Source organism: Oratosquilla oratoria, chromosome 15 (assembly GCF_046742065.1).
Source record: "Oratosquilla oratoria isolate Oo_2021 chromosome 15, ASM4674206v1, whole genome shotgun sequence".
NCBI classification, from domain to species: domain Eukaryota; kingdom Metazoa; phylum Arthropoda; class Malacostraca; order Stomatopoda; family Squillidae; genus Oratosquilla; species Oratosquilla oratoria.
In genome coordinates, this window is record NC_134791.1 from 56748499 (window position 1) to 56767503 (window position 19005).

Genomic DNA, 19005 nt, shown 5'->3' on the forward strand with positions numbered 1-19005 from the left:
AAAGGAAGCTGCAGTGGGAAGTGCTATGAAAATGACAGTGATGAATGAGGAAAATGGAGGAGAAATAAGAAAAGATGAGGTGAAAGCAGTTATTAAGATGATGAGAGCAGGTAAGGCACCTGGGTTTGATGGGTGTTATGCAAAGTGTATAAAAAATGGAGGTACAGTGATGGTGGACTGGCAAATGAAGTTGTTTAATGTTTGTCTAAAAGAAGGTACAGTGCTGGAGGAGTGCCTGTATAATTCTGCTCTACAAGGGAAAAGGGAACAAGTACGAGTGTAATAGATTGAGAGAAGCAAGTAAATATCTTGGGGGATTAAAAAGTGTAATGAGAAATAGACATTTGGGAATAGATGCTAAGAGGCGATTGTATGAAGGGATGATTCTGCTGACAGCACTGTATGGGGCAGAAACATGGAACATAAGATAGAAAGAGTTTAAATGTGTTTAAGATTAAATGCCTGGACAGAGTGAGAAGTGAAGAGGTGAGAAGGAGAGCATGAGGTGGAAAAGGAGTTGGGAGATAGGGTTGTTAAGAGTATTGGGATGGTTTGGACACATGGAAAGAATGAGTGAAAAAAGATTAATAACTGAAATGTGGAAGGTAGAGGTGGATGGAGTGAACATGAGGGGGTGACCAAGGATGAGATGGATGGGGTAAAAGGGGCATTGGGAAAGAGGGGGATGTCTGTTGAGGAAGGAAGAGAGAAGACAAGATAGGAGTGGAGAATGGTTATGTATGGATGATGCTGTGATGCATGGAAAAGAGTATGTATGAATGATATTCTGACAACCTGCAGGGATTTCTCCCATCTTTTCTTTTCTGTCTGAGGGGATGGGGGTGGAGGGGAGGTTTGCCAATTAAATCAAGTGCCTTTCATGTGGATGTGCTGTGTCTTGCTGTATTGCTTCTGACCCAGGGCAGTGGCTGAAATGCAGGGATGACTTGTCATCCAGGAGCCACAAAAAGAGGGAATGGATTTATGCCTTTGACTTTGGGTATCACCCTTGTAAGGGGGAAAAAGCCCTTGGTATATGTATGTACATTGCTTTATCTCAATTTTTTTTACAGGATTTTACTGGGACAATACAGAAACAGTGATTCATGTTGGTGTTTCCCTTCACCAGGGATGAGTGACTTCCCAACATTCATAATAGTCCCTAGTCAACAGCAACACTTAACCAATATACATACATATACCAAAGGCTTTTTTCCCCAACATGGGGGGTAGCCAAAAAGAAAAAGGCATAGAAACCACTCCCACCCATTCCATTTCCTATATATTCCACTCCCCTCCACCCTCCCTCTTATCTTGGCACCTCCTGGATGACGGGTCATCCCTGTATCTTGTCCACTGTCCTGGGTCAGAAGCAGTGTCAAAAGACACAGCACATCCACAGCAAGGCCGCTTAATCAATATACAGTGAATTATTACTTTGTGTGTCTTGCCTTCACACCTCACTGCCAATATATTGTGACAGATGTATGACATACCTTTCTAAAAGTTTATATAACAAGAAAACCATCAAATGTAAATGTCAAATAGAAACCTAGCCTTACACCATGTCCCTTTCAATAGGAACATTGCCTGCTCGAATTAGTTATTAAAAAAATTAATAAAAAATAGTAAATGATGCCGTATCGCACTTACTTCACCATGTTGCATATACTTCCAATGACTTTTCCACAAGTTTTTGCAAATTTGTCAAAAAAATTCAATATTTTGTGTACAGATATCCTTAATTTCTTAAGGACCATCTCGCATTTTCTTACTACTATCCTAACACAGTGCATAAGCAAATTATGATTGTACACCGAATGTTCTGGGGAATTGACTTTCCTGAAGTTTACAGCTCACCCTGCCATGATTGTGATCTGGTATACCTAGACCAAACTGGGAGATTTGAACACTAGACTGATTGAACATAAGAGATCCCTTAAATATGTCCATGCAAGGTCAGCTATTTTCCACCATGTCAATCATCAAAACCACTGGATTGATTGGAGCAAGGCCAAACTAATGTTCAAGTCCAGTTGTGGTTTCAGGAAGATAGTTGAGTCTGTACTAATTGAAGAATGCCTTAATTCTAATTTCAACATCTCTAAAGGACAATGATCTCCATACATTAATTCACGTTTAGGGGTGAGTCACCTTGGAATTAATCATCTCCCTCCTGATAATGCAACTTTTCATATAGGCTGTCTGAGATCCTGTTATATCCCCCTCCTTGTGACAGAGGAGTATATATGTCCTACCACTTTGCCTATCTTGTACTTTCCTGAAGAGAGCTACAGCTAGTAGATAAAATATAAAGTTAACATTCTGTTTTTTCTTTCACTTCAACTGTGGGTTCCTCTGTGTGATATATACATACACAAATCTAATCCTGACTTGTGTTTGTTTGTTAAAAAAATTTCAACTAAATACTGATAAACTTACTAACCTGTCTGAACTCATGGTGGCAACATACTGACCAAGGGGATCCCAAGCCACACCCTGAACAAAACCTTTGTGGTCCTTCAAAATTCCGATGTTCTTGCCTGGAAAAGAAAATTGAATTAGGAGGAGGAGGAGGACTAGGGGAAGGTCCTCTGTTGTACTAAAATTAATATATTAATATACAATTTCCATGCAGTCATTTAAATGGGGAAGAAAAAGAAGAAAAAAATACACACACCTTACGACAAATTATGCAATTTTTTTCTTTTTAAATTGGTTGATGCCAGCATGTACATACATACATACATACATATACCAAGGTTTTTTCCCCCTTACAAGGGAGGTAGCCAAAAAGGAAAAGGCATAAAATCATTCCCACCCATTCCATCCCTGAATACACTCCACACCCCTCCACCCTCCCTCTTATCTTAGCACCTCCTGGTAATGATGCCAGCATGTACCTGAGTTATACACTGGGCTGACGATATATGGGTTAAACATGGGTGGCTCTGGCTTTGCTGAAGGATTTGTCCAAGAACCAGGCCAGGTAAGTCAACTTTATTAATTAGGATTTAATGAAGTGGATTTCCCTGGCAAAGAATTGGGGACTACAAGTCTTGAAAGCCCTCAGATAAAGACCAGAGGCCACACTTCCTTTGACATTGTCTGAGTGGTGGCTGAAATTATAAAGTAACTACCTCAATACTGAAGAAGAAGAAAAAATCAAACCTTTTCATTGAAATACCCCAAAATTTAATTTGGTGACTTTCTTCACATTCTATTTTGAATTCGATGTAAGAGACTAACTGATTCAACTTATATATATATATATATATATAAATCAAATGCCCCCCACCTGTCATCCCATGCTGAAAAGATATCCCCAACATGCCTGTACTATACTTTCCCAGGTGGTTTAATGATGGGTAACAAACAGAATGCTTTTGAATTTTTCCATATAGTTGGCCAAAACAGGCAAAAGTTTGGAACCTATACTGCAACCATTCTTCTGTTTATAAAAATCATGATGGAACAAAAATAAAGGACACACATAATGTAAATGTACTTTGGTGAGAACTTTGGTAACTGGGAGTGGGAGTTTGTCCTGAAACGCTTGCAGTTTGAATTCCAAAAAATGACAAATAATCATCAACATTGACATTGGTGAACAAACAATATCCAAACTAAGCATCCTGACAATTTGTACATTTTCATTTTGTAATTTGGTAATACAATGTGCTGAGCAAAATTTGAAAAATTTCCCATGAAAGGTGACAATGAGTGGCTAACTTGAATATGGAATATTTCTATTGTATTCTATTACCTTGTATTGTATGTATATGCCTTGGTGGTTTAAAGAGTGTAATGAGAAATAGACATTTGGGAATGGATGCGAAGAGGAGACTGTATGAAGGAGTGATTGTGCCAACAGCACTGTATGGGGCAGAAACGTGGAACATAAGAGAAGAAGAGAGAAGGAGTTTGAATATGTTTGAGATGAGGTGTCTGAGAAGTATGGCGGGGGTTACTAGGCTAGATAGAGTGAGAAATGAGGAGGTGAGGAGGAGAACAGGGGTGAAAAAGGATTTGGGAGAGAGGGTTGATGAAAGAATATTAGGATGGTTTGGACACATGGAAAGAATGAGTGAAGAAAGACTAGTAAAAGAGGTATGGAAGGCAGATGTGGAGGGAGTGAACATGAGGGGACGTCCTAGGATGAGGTGGATGGATGGGGTGAAGGGGGCTTTGGGGAAGAGGGGAATGTCTGTTGAGGAAGGAAGGGAGAGGACGGAAGACAGAGGTGAGTGGAGAATGGTTGTATATGGATGATGTTGTGATTGCATGAGGAGGAATGGGCGGGGGGGTGGGGGGTGGGGTAGTATGTGTGAGTAAATTTTGACGCAGCCCGAAGGGATTTCTCCCCGTCCTCTCCTTATATGCAAAGGGGGACGGAGAGGGGGGGTCGCCGATTAAATGAAGCGGCCTTGCTGTGGATGTGCTGTGTCTTGTGACACTGCTTCTGACCCAGGGCGGTGGGCGGGGTGCAGGGATGACCCGTCATCCAGGAGGTGCTCAGATGAGAGGAAGGGTGGGAGGGGTGTGGAGTGTATTTGGGGATGAAATGGGTGGGAGTGTTTTTATGCCTTTCCCTTTTTGGCTACCTCCCTTGGAAGGGGGAAAAAGCCTTGGTATATGTATGTATTCTATTACCATCAAACCACTGGGACACCATTCACTCTTCCACCAATTTTTTCCCCAAGCACCATTACAAACTTGTTTACAACTATCCTAACATTGTACACAATCAAATATTAAACATTCATCAAAATTTGAGAGGGAACAACAATCCAGGAGTTTATCCTGCCAAGATTGTGAGCTTGTTTATATAGGCCAAAGAGAGATTTGAACACTAGAATGGCTGAACATGATCAATCCATTAAATATGCACAAGATAGCCCAGCTGTATTTCACCATGTCAGCAATCAGCTCTGATTGAAAATCTCAAAAGGACAATGTTCTCCAGATACAATATCATGTTTGACAATGAGATTTCTGGTTAATAATTATCTCCCTACTGACCCCACACACACATGACCCTTAATCCAGGTCACCTGGTCTGTTCTAATGGCCAACTTGGTCCCCTCCTGATCCCCCTGCTGGTAGAGGGAGCACATATAGTTTAAGAACTTTTTGTAGAACAGTATCCTACTGACAAGGGAGCTGGCAGCTGAAATATTTAGGTTTTTCATCTCTTCACTTATCCTTCACTCCCACTGTGGGATTTACAGTGCTAATACAATTCACTGTAATGGACATATAAGTATAGATATATACACATACATAAAACTAAATCAAATTTATTCACTAACATCAACACATGATATTTCTTACCTTTGACAACATCCCACATTATGGCAGAATTGTCAACTGATCCAGTTATAAGATACTGAGAACACTTTGACCAGCACACATCATAGATATCTTCCAAATGTCCTCTCAGCATTTTGTGAACCGTCCAATGTTCTTTGTTTTCCTTCTCTGCTTCATCAGTAAATATGTCATTCCCCAAATCTTGCTTCTTCCAAATTATAATGGCTGCCTCTGTTATGTTTAAATACATTATCAACACCATCATTGAACAACTGATCAATTAATCTACATTAAAAGAACATGAGATGCACACCATCATTGAACAACTGATCAATTAATCTACATTAAAAGAACATGAGATGCACACCATCATTGAACAACTGATCAATTAATCTACATTAAAAGAACATGAGATGCACAATGTCTAACATTCATGTGTTCTCCTTGGTGGTGGACTAAATTGTTTATTAGCATAACCCTACTTATATATCACGACTAACACCAAAATTGGAAAAAAGAAAGAGCTGAATAAGTGACTCTATAGTGGGGGGGAGGATGCTGTCTTTAAAGAGCATCTTCCTCGCACTTTGTACTACTGAAGTGTACAGTTGGCAGTCGAAATATATAGACTTGGTTATTCAACTTTTTCTTTTTTTCTGACTGTGGTGTTAGTTGAATCTTGACCAAATAAACAAACAATTTAAGACACAAGTACACTTACCATCATCAACTGATGCTAAATATTCTCCATTTGGTGAAAAACGGACAGCATTGACTGCTTTACTATGCCTTGTAAGATCACTCAGTGGTTCTACTTTGATGCCACCGTTATCAAGAATTTGCAGCTGCCAAATCTAGTGGAAAAACAAAGAATGTAGTGTTTAATGATCCCTTCAATAAGATTTTGACATATTTTTGTACATCACCTGAGGTGCTACTGATATGAAATATTGAAAAATATTTTCAGTAAAGTATTCAGGCAGTCATGATAATATCTCTACACTCTGAATCACCCCATTCATTCATACTTCTCTGGTAGCAATGTCACTCATCATCATTTCCGAGCCTGGGAGGCTTCCATTCTATCTTATCTTAGCCACTATCCTACTTTGTCTAAGCATGTTTAGATATTCTTCTTTGCAGCTGATTTGTGCTCAGGTCCAGTGCTAGGAATTGTGGGCTCCAATTAGAAAAATTATAAGAATATAATAATGAAGGAGGCCTACACTAGGCAGTTCCATGTCCATTACCACCTGTCATCCCCATCCATAAAGTTGTCTAATCATTTCTTAAAGCAACCCATTGTTTCAGTGCTCACTACATGGTTACTAAGTCTATGCCATTCATCTTCACAAACGGGTGCAGAACAGTGTCGTCATCAGCAACGATGGACTGCCATAAGACTAGTACACCAGTTCTTGCCTATTTCCTTCTTAAATCTAAATTTGTCCAATTTAAATCTATTACTGCAAGTCCTGCCCTGTTGTCACCCTTGATCTACTTGAGCACCTCTATTAGATCACCCTGCACTGTGTCTTTCCAGAGAGTGTAAGTTAAGGTGCCTAAGCCTCTCTTCATATGGTAAATTTCTGAACCAATGTATCAAATGTATAATTTTGGCCATTCTCCTCTGTACTGAGTCTTGTGAATTGATGTCCATTTTATAGGACAGAGACCAAAACTGCCCCACATAGTCAATCTAACTAATACTACATAGAGTTTGCCTCTGCACTTCTATTTGTAACCATCCTAGCAATGAAACCTAATGCTCTGCTAGCTTTATTCCTGGTGCTAACACATGGTTTCCTGGATTTAAGGTCAGGACTCACTAGAACTCCCAAGTCTCTCATACCCAGTTTTCTCTAAAAATGTGTAATCTAAGCTATATCTGCTATTGGGGTAGTGTAGCCCTACATTTAACATGCTGCTACTCACTAAGTTAAAAACTGAATTTTACTTTCATGTAGTATGCCAGTCTTTGCCAAAAACCATTATATGCTTGATATGCTAAATATTGAAAGGCCATATAGAAGTTTTAATTTTCTAATACAAGACAACTGCAGTTCATGCATAGGTATTTTTGAAAAACTTTTCTGTATTTTTTCCTGCCAAATATAAAAAATAATGTCAAAGTCAATGGTTTTAGTAATGTTATTTTCTGTTAATAGCATTGTCAAATTGTTCAGTCTCTTGTGAAATTGTTGACCATATATTTTAATTAGTTTAGAAAAACTTTGTCTGTATGTTTCAAATGGATCATCTAAAGGTTGATATTTTGTCCCATATGAAAGCACTCTTACATTTTTTGTCTAAACTCCAATGGTAATTCAACAACTTAAGACAATTCATATGCATCTTTTAAGATATTATTAAAACTGCCCTCTATTAATTCTTAGCCATGATAATAAGTTTTCAAATGACTCAATCCCTTCATTATTGTCCTTTGTTTCACCTTGTAGTTACTAGCTTATATAGTCTTTAAAAAGTACTTCATGACAAAATATTAAAGAAACTAAAATTTGTAGTCTTTTAGCTGGTTTGCTAAAGATTTAGCTGTTTTTACCTTGGGCCTATCTGTTCTCTGGTATTTCCACAAGTGCATCATAACAAAAAGATCTAACACTATCAATCCTAGTCTCCCACCTTGTATTGCTCAAGGGTTTCACTGATAACATGGGTACATTGTTTGTTAAAAACTGCCCACCTGTCAGTTGATGGTGATATGTAGATCCTTTGCAAGATCAGAAAAAAATGTTGTATCATCTGGACGGAGAGGGGGGGCTGCCGAAAATTTATGAAGCGGCCTTGCTGTGGATGTGCTGTGTCTTGCAACACTGCTTCTGACCCAGGGCAGTGGACAGGATGCAGGGATGACCCATTATCCAGGAGGTGCCAAGATAAGAGAGAGGGAGGAGGGTGGATATATAGGATATGGAATGGGTGGGAGTTGTTTCTATGCCTTTTCTTTTTTGGCTACCCCCCGTGTAAGGGGGGAAAAGCCTTTGGTATATGTATGTATGATCTGGACAACACTTGGCTACATCTCAAAGTAAAAGGTTATAATTGTGGGATGGCCAGGGTATAAAGAAAGCTCTTGACTTATCCTTCATGCTTGTACTCCAGATGTGTGACCATTCATGTTGCTACCAGTCATATACCCTTGGCCTCAAATGACTTTCACCTCTAAATTTCCTCCAGTGTTTAATAATGTTTTATATAAATCTTCTCCAGTGCTGCTTTCAACTTTCAAAAACTTTATGAATTGTTCATAAACACCTGAAGGAGCCAAGTTACCATCAGACATGTATTTGACCATTAAGAGATATTTACTCTTGCCGACTTAGCAGGTGTGCAGTCTAAAATTATGGCGTAATACTTAGCTGTTTTTATATGTTTCAGCATCTCATTCAAAACAGCTGTAGTCATAATGTCTTGTAGTTAATTTTGAGCATCTTTCCTAAATAGCATTTATGAGTTTTGTGGGTTTTGATTTTTTGCAAATGTTCTTCAAGAACAGGGACCTTTGTGTACACTCATTGCCAACTCTTTCCTGTTACAATTGTTAGATTTCTCTCAGCAAGGAACTAGGCTATTAATACTAGCCTTTTGAATACTTCCTGCCAGTGCTTTGCATGTTCATTGATGATTACTTCAAGTTCTTTGTTAATTTTCTGTTAACTAGTCTTTGGTGTAACTCCCAGAAACTCCATGTGGCTTCCAAATGATTTTTAGAATTTTCATGCTCAAACAACCTTGCATGAAGATTAGACCAGTTGTTGAATTCACTTGCTGATAATTAATGCACTGGTTGTGTTCTTACTACAAATCTTACAATAAAGGCAATAACTTCTATCAGCAGACTGACAATACATAATCCATGGTCTTTCAACATACTCCCCATTTGGAAATTTCCTCATACACTGAAGCTTTAAAGAACAATCCCTTCTTATTTTATAGAAAGTCCTTCACTGGAATATTAGAACTTTCATCAATAAATAATCTCTTATGTCTTGATCTTTATATGCTGGCCAACTGGCTGGGTCACCATAAATGTTAACTACAACTGTGCTCAAGGATAATTCATCATTGTGTAATTCTAAAATGAAAAATGCTTTCCTTTTTTAAAGCCTGAATTAATTTCAAGCTGGTTTGCATTCTGTAGTTATTTCCCAAGTTAATTTATGTAAACTATACATATACAATCAAGTTCCTTTTGACAAGCCCTAGTAATAAAATGAAATATAAATATTAACATGTGGCAATGGTGACATTTGAATTTCGTGTGCACTCTCGACAGCTGAACTACACAGGTAGGGCGACAAAGCTGTAGTGGCAGTTGTCTTGACTACTGGGAACAGCCTTCTGCTATGCTGCCATATTACCTGTTGCATCCAACACATTAGTCTTCTCTTTATCTGTTTATATTGGCATGTCTGTGCTAGCTACTGTATCTCACCATGGCCCCACCACAGAATAAGACCATGGAGAAGCGGAAGTGCTTTGTTCTGATGCTCCCAAAGAAGAGCGAGTTCATAAAATGGATGAAGAAGGGAGAGAGCCACAGCAAGTTGATGACCTCAAGAAACAGAAATATAAGCTCCCATCTTTTGATGCTAAAACAAAAGCCCTTACATCGCTAATCGACAAGCAGAAGTTTTTGAAGAGACCTAAGCATAATGAATCGGATCAGGTTATCTACATTTGGTTTACCACTCAGCGCTCCGAAGGTAAACCTGTCACCAGGCCTATGCTCATTAAGAAGGCCAAGAAGCTACTGGCAGATTTGGAGATTGAAACTCAATGTAACTTCTCCATTGGATGGCTGCAAAACTTTAAAACTTGTCATGGCATCAGGAAGCTGGAAATCAGTGGTGAACATTATTTGGCCTATCATGAGGCAGCTGAAAATTATGCTAAAATTTTCCCTAGTCTCATACATGAACATAATGCGAATATGGACCATGAAACAGCACTTTTTTTGGCAATGTTTGCCCAGTTGAACTCTAGCTGGATTCAAGGAAAAGGAGGCCATTGGATTCAAGTGCAACAATGTCTGGATTACTATTCTTCCATATGCTAATGTAACTGGAACCCACAAGCCTACCTTGTTTGTAATTGGTAAATCTCAGAAACCCAGGGCATTTAAAAATGTCCATTTGCCAGTCTATTGTAATGGCAACAGCAATGCATGGATGACAGTGGAACTTAACAAGTGGTGGTTCTTCCACACCTCTGTAGTGAAAGTGAAGGAGTATCTTCATCAGCTGGGGTTGAGGGAGGATTCCAAAGATTTTTTTTTTTGTACTGGACAATTGGAGGGCCTATCCTTCTCCTGCAACGAACTTGTTTCGGATAACATCTTTGTTGCCTACCTGCCTCCAAGTGTGACTTCGCTTATTCAACCGATGGACCAGGGAATCATTCAGAACTTTAAGCATTTCTACAGGGACGACTTTATTCACAAGCTTGTGAATACCGACATTGATGTGCCCCAGTTTCAGAGGTGTTGGCATAAGCTTTGGCCAGAAATAGTATTCAAGATGGAAGACAACGACAATGACGAAGTGGCCTTTTAAAGGATTTGATTTGCCTTCAGCTTCAGGACATCAAGCAGAACAACTGAGACAGCTGGCTAGTCATAACTCTCCATTGCATCCTATTAGCCAAGAAGGGACTGAGGAGATTGAAGAGTGGTTACAAGCAGAAGTCAACGAGCCTATTGTGGAAGAAATGACTGATGAGGCCATAGTCAGCAGACTTCATACCCCGACCCGCAACACCCACCTGAGCAAGACTCTGATGAAGGGAAGAAGGAGAGAGTGACATGGAAGGAGGTTCACAAAGGTATAGCTAAGTTTATTTCCTTTGTGGACAGCAGTGATCACTGCAATGCTTCCGAGGTGATGGCTGTCCAGATTTTGATGAATACCTCCCTTACCAAAAAGGCCAAATCCTGCAGGCAGACAGATATCAGGTTTATTTGAGCACACAGCATGCAGGAGGAGCTTGGCTCTTACTCTTGCCCCCTTGCCCAGCAACCCCCCACAAGCAATGGAAGACGCCGTCGCTCCTGGAAGTGGTACTTCAAGATCAGCTGTTGAGGTAGTGTCCTGCCCCTTGTTTTATCCTTCTGACTTGGAATAAGTGTGTTTAATTTAGGCTAAGAGAAACAAAGAAAATTAATGGGAAAAAGAGTGATTTCTTTTTCATTAACCTCTTCAATGAAAGTCAAATATTAGTGCACACATTAGCTGCCTGATGTACAATGATGCATCACAATATGCATATTATAAAATATAAAGTTATAGACGTTATACTCGTTATCTTTAACCCAGAATGTTTATAACCACAGAATCTGCAATCAAGCCTGTTCACAGAATACGGGGCTCACTCAGCTACAACTACAAAATAGATATAATCAGGACACCAACACTGGCATCCTCATATACTCACTTGTGCCTCATGACACTTACACAGGCATCATCGTATTCTTGGGGTTAACCTCTTCCATACGATGACACCTATATAGGCACCACGAGGTGTGAGTGGGTGTCTGTTCATGCCTAAGGATGCAAATGTCAGCATCCTTGTATGCTGTAAATGAATAAAAACTCAGCAAATTGGGCAAAAAACTTACCACAACATGTGTATCAGTTCCTCCAGATGCTAATCTGTAGATACCATCTGGTGAATTCCATTGTATGTCAACAGTATAGACTGGATCCCGATTGTGCCACGAAATCTCGGGGATTGTGCACTTCATTCTGATTTCCTGTTCTGTCTGAAATGTAGAAAAATCATTTTGTGCAAACAGTACTATGTATTTTGTTTTTAGAACCTGATGTGTAAAGATACCACAGTGACAATAATTGTTGCCTTGAGTTTTATTGCCTGGAATAGCACAGCACAACAATGGCTGTAAATGGTCTCTGGGCCTTTCCATATGTATCTCCAGAAAGAAACTTTAGACTGGTGTTTGTGTGGTATCAGTATAAAGCAGTTTCTGTGTCATTGGTTTATAGTAGTAATTGTAGGAGGGGTGCAGTTACTTATTGTCCGCTCTCCTTATGTGACAAGGTAAAGAGAATAAAGTTAAAGTTGATGGAGAGAGATTATGGGCCTGGTCTGAGTGTCATGCACCTCCAGTTTTAAAGGTGGTAGCAAGGAAGGGACGAAGAGGGAGGGTTGCCATGTAAATGAAGAGGTGCTCTGGGTGCACTCTCTTGTTTCATTGCAGATGAAATGGGCATTGGGTAGGAGGCAGTGTCGACCCTTCATCCATGAGGAACTAGATAATAGGGAAACAAATGGGAGGGGGATGGTTGTGGGGTGCATGCCTTGGCCACTACCTCCCATACAGTAGAATGGAGAAAGCCTTTGGTATATAGATAGCAGGGAGACTATTATCTGGTGAACAGGACTAGAGCAGGTGTAACCATAGGACAGCCATGCCAGAAATTCAGTATGTCTTTTTTGGAAACATAGGACCTTATAGGACTGCCATTTGCAGGCATTCTCAAAACAGTTTTCTTGGGGTTTTGATGAATGCCACCCACACCACTAGTGCTGCTCTTAAAATGAGTGGGTGGAAAGACCTTTAAGACCAGGAAGCCCAAGCATTTGCTACCTCTGTGAAAGACCCTGGTAGTGTCAAAGCTGGAGTATGTATGCCAGCTATGGTTTCCACAAAATCAAGAAGATACAAGAACTGACAGGTCCAGAGGAATCCCTGAATTACAGAGAGAGGCTGAAAATCCTTAAAATCTATTCACTACAGAAATGTAGGGATTGCTATATAGTGATTTATGTCTGGAAAGTCCTGAAAGGCAGAGCACCAAACCCATCACAAAATGAAGGGTAAATTTTTAGAAGTGCACACCTACATGATATAGCAATAGAAAATTCATAATTAATTTTGTAAATTATATCAATGTAATATGCATTTTTCTTGGCTGAAATTAATAACAAACAAGTTGCTCAAACTGATTTACAAATGAACAAAGTCACAGTGGCTGAATGATACATGTTTGCTTTGATAGATGCTGAGGTCAAAGAAATGAAAGACGATAAATTTGTCTATTCTCACCTAACCTACATAACCTAAGCTATATTTAATAATGTGATACCTGTAATTCTAACTAAAGATCATCTGGGTCATCGTCGTTGTTACAGATGCTGATGGCCTGATTAAGTACTCGACTGGACCGCAGGGAATAGAGTTGCTGTATAGCTTGATAGAAGCCCTATTGTCTTTGTAAAGCACAAATTAATATCACCTAGAGTTGGAGAACACCCAGTGCACAATGAGAAAGCCATCACCTAACTAATATTGACTGGACTGGACAGACAACAACATGGCGTCTTGATGCTATGTTCGCAGTTTCATTTGGTAGCATATTTGCTTTTGACAAGGTTTTTTGTTATTGGTTTCCGCCAAGAAAAGCGTATATTACATTGACGTATTATAATTAACAGAAATAATAATTAATTTTCTAATGCTATATCATGCAGGTGTGCATTTATTTATAAAAAAAAAAAAAAAAAAAAAAAACTAATGAAGGATGTGGTATCTCCTTACATATTGGGGGACATTACTAAATTTGAATCTGAACAAAGAACCTTCACCAGCTGCATAGAAGGAATCAATCACCTAGACTAATGGGAAAGGCTTCATCACCTGCAACGAAAGCCATCGTCTGATAGTGACCACAGTGGAAATAAGTCTTTTGACTTTCTGTGCCATCCTCGGATGTACAATTGTATATACTGTGTATAATATTGAGTCTTGTATGTATTGTACTTATTGTATGTATGATTGTATCCGAATAAAATTCAATTCAATTCAACTGGCCCTGGACTGACATGGTGTGCAGTATGTATCCTCGCAGTTTTGTTCATTAGTAAATTAGCTTGTAGTAAGGTTTTTAATTATTTCCACTAAGAAAATCACATATGTTCATGTATTATAATTTACAAAATTAATATTTAATTTTCTAATGCTATATCGCGTAGGTGTGCATAACTAAAATAATACTGCTTCACCTTTGCTGGCCCCAGATTCGTCAACGACAACTGTCTGCCAAGAGAGACAAAGGACCTAATGACTGTCAACATGGAGGCTTTCAAGAGAAGGCCAAACAAATTCCTTGACAGCTTCCCAGATGAACCTCCAATCTCATATAACCCAACTTCATAAGGAATGACAAGGAACTTGTTCACAGTCCAGTTCTTCTAATACGTAAAGCTCGGGCAGAGATGTGGGAGTGGTGCGTCTCCAGACTGGCCATGGCGTTAACACCAAAACCTACTTACACAACCAACAATCCAATGCAAAATATTAAAGCCAGAATTATATTCCAAAATTTGTGTTATGGTATACCAGACAATTAGACATAAGAAACCAGATTACTTAAAGCAAACACTCGGTGGAAGATCATCAACCTGGATCAGCTGTAACACTTAGAAATAGTGATGATCCTTTTATAAGAACATAAGAACATAAGAAATAAAGGAGACTGCAAAAGACCATAAGGCCTACACTAGGCCTACACTAGGCTGGTTGAACTAAGATGTAATCTTCAAATGGGATTTTGGGCCTTTAAGACATCTGCCCCCCAAGGACCGACTTCCCAGAGAGATAATGTAGGTACCCCGGAATCCGCGCGCGGCGCCACTGTCGACCATGTAATGTTTACGTCGCCATTTCTTGCGGACCACCAGCTTCTGTTTAGTTAATTTGAATGCTTCCCGCGTTCAGCGGATGCGCAATATAATTAAAATTACCTTGTTGTTTTGCAAGTATATGCCCAATTCTTTAAATAGAAAATGTCTTCAGCGATTCGAACGGAAATTTGGTTATCAAACTCGGTAACATAGTTTTCCGAGTAAAAATATTAAGGTAAGGTATCACTAAATATTATTTAAATGTACATAAACGTGTTTATCAACCTATTTTCTCCCGGATATGAGAAGCTTAAGAGCGTTGATCACTTAATGTTTGAGCCTAGGGTCCGCACATATAGGCATATCACCCATGAATCTTAAGCGTCCAGTTCGTATTTGATTTTGTTTACACCACCATTGACGACCAAAACCACACAATGACGGTTTTTGCTTAAATGCATTATTTATATATAAAAAATAGCACATGGTTGCATTATTTGACATATTTTCTTCAAAATGTGTGATTTCCATGTAAAATGATCGAAGAGAAGTTACGTTTTTATCCTCTGCAAAATTACTAACCGGCAACCAAGGCCGACCAAACCAAAACGCTGGCTTTTGCTCAAATGTATAATTTTAAATAAAAATTAGCATATGGTTGTATTGTCTGACCTATTTTCTTTAAAATGTGTGACTTCCATGTAAAATCATCAAAGAGAAGTTACGTTTTTATCCTCTACAAAATTACCAACCGCCAACTGCCGACCAACGTCGACCAAAGCCAAAACCACGCAATGACGGTTTTTGCCCAAATGCATAATTTATATATAAAAAATAGCATATGATTGCATTATTTGACATATTTACTTTAAAATGTGTGAATCCCATGTAAAATCATCAAAGAGAAGTTACGTTTTTGTCATGCAAAAGCCGTCATTGGTTGGGTTTGGTCGGCGTTGGTTGCCGGTTGGTAATTTTACAGAGGATAAAAGCGTAACTTCTCTTCGATCATTTTACATGGAAATCACACATTTTAAAGAAAATAGGTCAAATAATGCAACCGTATGCTATTTTTTATATATATATTATGCATTTGAGCAAAAACCGTTATTGTGTCGTTTTGGTCAGCGTTGGTTGACTTCGGTCGGCGCTTAGCGAGACCCACCATTGACAGCTTCATGATTGCCATGAAAAGGCAAATATGGTATGATGGAGATGTCTCACATTGTTTTTGACATGCTCATGTGATTTGTTAACCCTTAAAACCCAAGTATGCCGAATTCTAATTAAATTGGACCAGTGGTTTAGAGTTAATGTGTATTTCTTTACCGAAATCTTTACAAAATACCACCCTTAATTCTAACACTTTGTTATGGTAAAGTCTAGCCAAAAATGCGGGCTAAAAAAATAATTTAAAAAATCGTATCTCCCTTATTTTTCAAGCTATTTCAAAAATTTAAAAAGCATTTTGTTTCTAATAAAGTTGTCTTTCATACGCAACAATAATTCAAGGGTTATTTGTTTTTTGAAAATTTTGTGGGGGTACCTAGATAAAGGAAAGTAATAATATTGTTGATACTTTCAAGAAATTGAAAACGTACCTATTTAATTTGGTGAGTTACACTCAAGACATGCAAATTAGTGAGTTCTATAAAGTGTAATAAACGATCTGAATGATGACATAAGGTGTGACTCCCAGAACATCGGAAAGACGAAGCGGGAGTCGAGAATAAACTCACAAAAGTGAAGTAAAAAAGAACCGAAATCATGACAGATTGAGATTCACAACAATTGAATATAGTGAGGTTCTCGTTTGACTTGCACCTCAAAGCATACCTGTATTAGAAAGTGAAGACATTCAAGTATTCACACTTCTCTTTGAATCCTAAAGTCTTGAGTCATAACACACAAGTTCTTTAGTAATCCACCTACCACAAATAAGTTGACCACACCAATTTCCCGCGCTTTCGTCCAATGTTTATGTTAAGAAACTTGAAAACTTTGCATGTTTTGTGGTTCTTTTTTATTTCCGTGCCTATTTTCTTTAATTCCATTCATCATGTTAACCAAAATATAATTTTATATATATATTAAAATCTATACATAGAATTTAACTTAAAGAATATTGACATACTTCAAATCAGAAACATGTTGCCTGACTTAGTGAGCCATGGGCCAGAGTTCATTGCCACCCCCCTCCTCCAACAATTCTATAAATTTGGTATTATTGGAAAACTTAAGATATCTAGATTCCAAAAATAACTGGTTAGCAGGAAACATTCTGGGATTCAGTATGACAAATGAGCATTTTTAATTATCCACCCTAAATAAATAAAACTATCCGTTTGCGACATAAGACGTTTCCCCGCAAAACTGAATGAGCTACAAAATCATAACCTTCTAGTTAATAGGGCATTTACTTAATTGTAGTATAGAGAAAAAACAACACCTTTTGGGTCCCGTCTGCTATTCTCTAATTTTCTAACTTACCTAGATTAAAATTCATGCACAGTTCCAACTTGATCTGTATCCTTGATTTCCAATTATCATATACAGTGTTTAGGAAGAAAGTCAAGCTTAAGTATACATGGGAAAGGGTGGTGCATATGGTTTTAATGGACTATATAGTGGTAACCAGAAGAAGAGTAGGAAGATTTTTGGATGTGCATGTTCTTTGGGGAAAGGGTGAGGCAATATCAGATATTTTTTCGTGGAAGATAAGATGAGAATGGAGGATAAATGGAGAAAGAGGAAAAGAACAGAGGGTAGGGAGGTGCTTAGGCTAAACTACTTCAACGAGAAAGAAAAGGAGTACAAGAAGAAGCTGAGAGAGGGGTGGGAGGGAGTGAAGGATAGAGTAGAACTAGGGGTAGAGGAGGAATGGGGATGGTTCAAGGAGGGAATCACAAGGTGTGCAAATTTGGTGTGTGGAATAAGGAGGACGGGAGGAAATAGAAAGAAGGGTAGTGAGTGATGGGATGAGGAAGCAAAGAAGGTTGTAAAAGAGAAGAAACGAGCACTCATAGATTTGTTACAAAATAGGACGAGAGAATCATATGAGAGGTACAAAGAAAAGAGAAGTAAAACATAAAATAAAGGAGGCAAAGAGGAGAGCAGATGTGAAATGGGGTAAGAGTATGACAGAACATTTTAAAGGTAATAAAAATATGTTTTGAAAGGAAATTAAGAGAGGAAGAGGCGGTAAATCAAGTAATGAAGAAAAGGCTAAATGTGCAGATGGAGAAATAATAATGGAAGAAACGGTGGTAAGAGGAAGAAGGTCAGAGCATTTTAGGGAGTTACTAAATGTGAAGGAGGATAGGAAGGGAAAGGTAGTTGCAGTGGAAAACAATAAGAAAATTACAGTGATGAGTGAGGCAGACGGAGGAGAAATAAGGAAAGGTGAGGTGAAAGCAGTTATTAAAATACAGAGACCAGGTAAGGTACCTGCATTGGATGGGTGTCATGCGAAGTGTCTAAAACAAGGAAGTACAGTGATGGTGAACTAGTTGGTGAGGCTGTTTAATGTATGTCTAAAAGAGGGTAGAGTGCCGGAGGACTGGAAGAGTGCCTGTATAGTTCCGTTTTACAATAAAAAAAAATGTGACAGGTGTGTGTAGTGGTTTCAGAGGGACATGTTCGTTGAGTGTAGTTAGGAAATCTTAAGGGAGGATTTTGATTGAGAGGATTTGGAGAACAACAGAGGGAGTAATTGGTGAAGAACAGTGTGGGTTTAGGACAGGTAAGGGTTGCGTGGATCGTTTTTTTTTTTTTTTTTTATAAAGCAGATATGTGAGAAAGCTTTAGGAAAAGGTAAGGATTTTTTTTCCTTTATGGATTTGGAAAAGACTTATGACAGGGCAAACAGGAAGGAACTGTGAGAAATAATGCATATATATGGGATAGGAGGGAAGCTGTTAAGAGCAGTCAAGAGTTTTTACGAGAGTCGTAGAGTCTGTGTTAGTATTAGAAATGGAAAATGTGAATGGTTTGAGGTAAAGGTGGGACTTCGTCAGGCTATTCAATTTA

General features: G+C 38.7%; 1 protein-coding gene across 3 annotated transcripts in view; it reads right to left on the bottom strand.

Moving 5' to 3' along the window:
• The window catches only part of Caf1-105 (chromatin assembly factor 1, p105 subunit), a 92225-nt gene extending 75257 nt beyond the window's left edge, over positions 1-16968 (bottom strand). For 2 of the 3 annotated variants that reach the window (XM_076198929.1, XM_076198927.1), the window contains exons 1-5: positions 16909-16968; positions 11951-12094; positions 6035-6167; positions 5335-5544; positions 2447-2543 (exon numbers count right to left, since the gene is read on the bottom strand). In XM_076198929.1, coding sequence (XP_076055044.1) covers positions 2447-2543; positions 5335-5544; positions 6035-6167; positions 11951-12076 — 566 coding nt within the window. In that variant the 5' untranslated portion in view covers positions 12077-12094; positions 16909-16968. Of the gene's footprint in view, positions 1-2446; positions 2544-5334; positions 5545-6034; positions 6168-11950; positions 12095-16812 lie in introns of all 3 variants that reach the window. The other variant, XM_076198928.1, reaches the window with a different exon arrangement.
• Positions 16969-19005: the final 2037 nt, after the last annotated feature.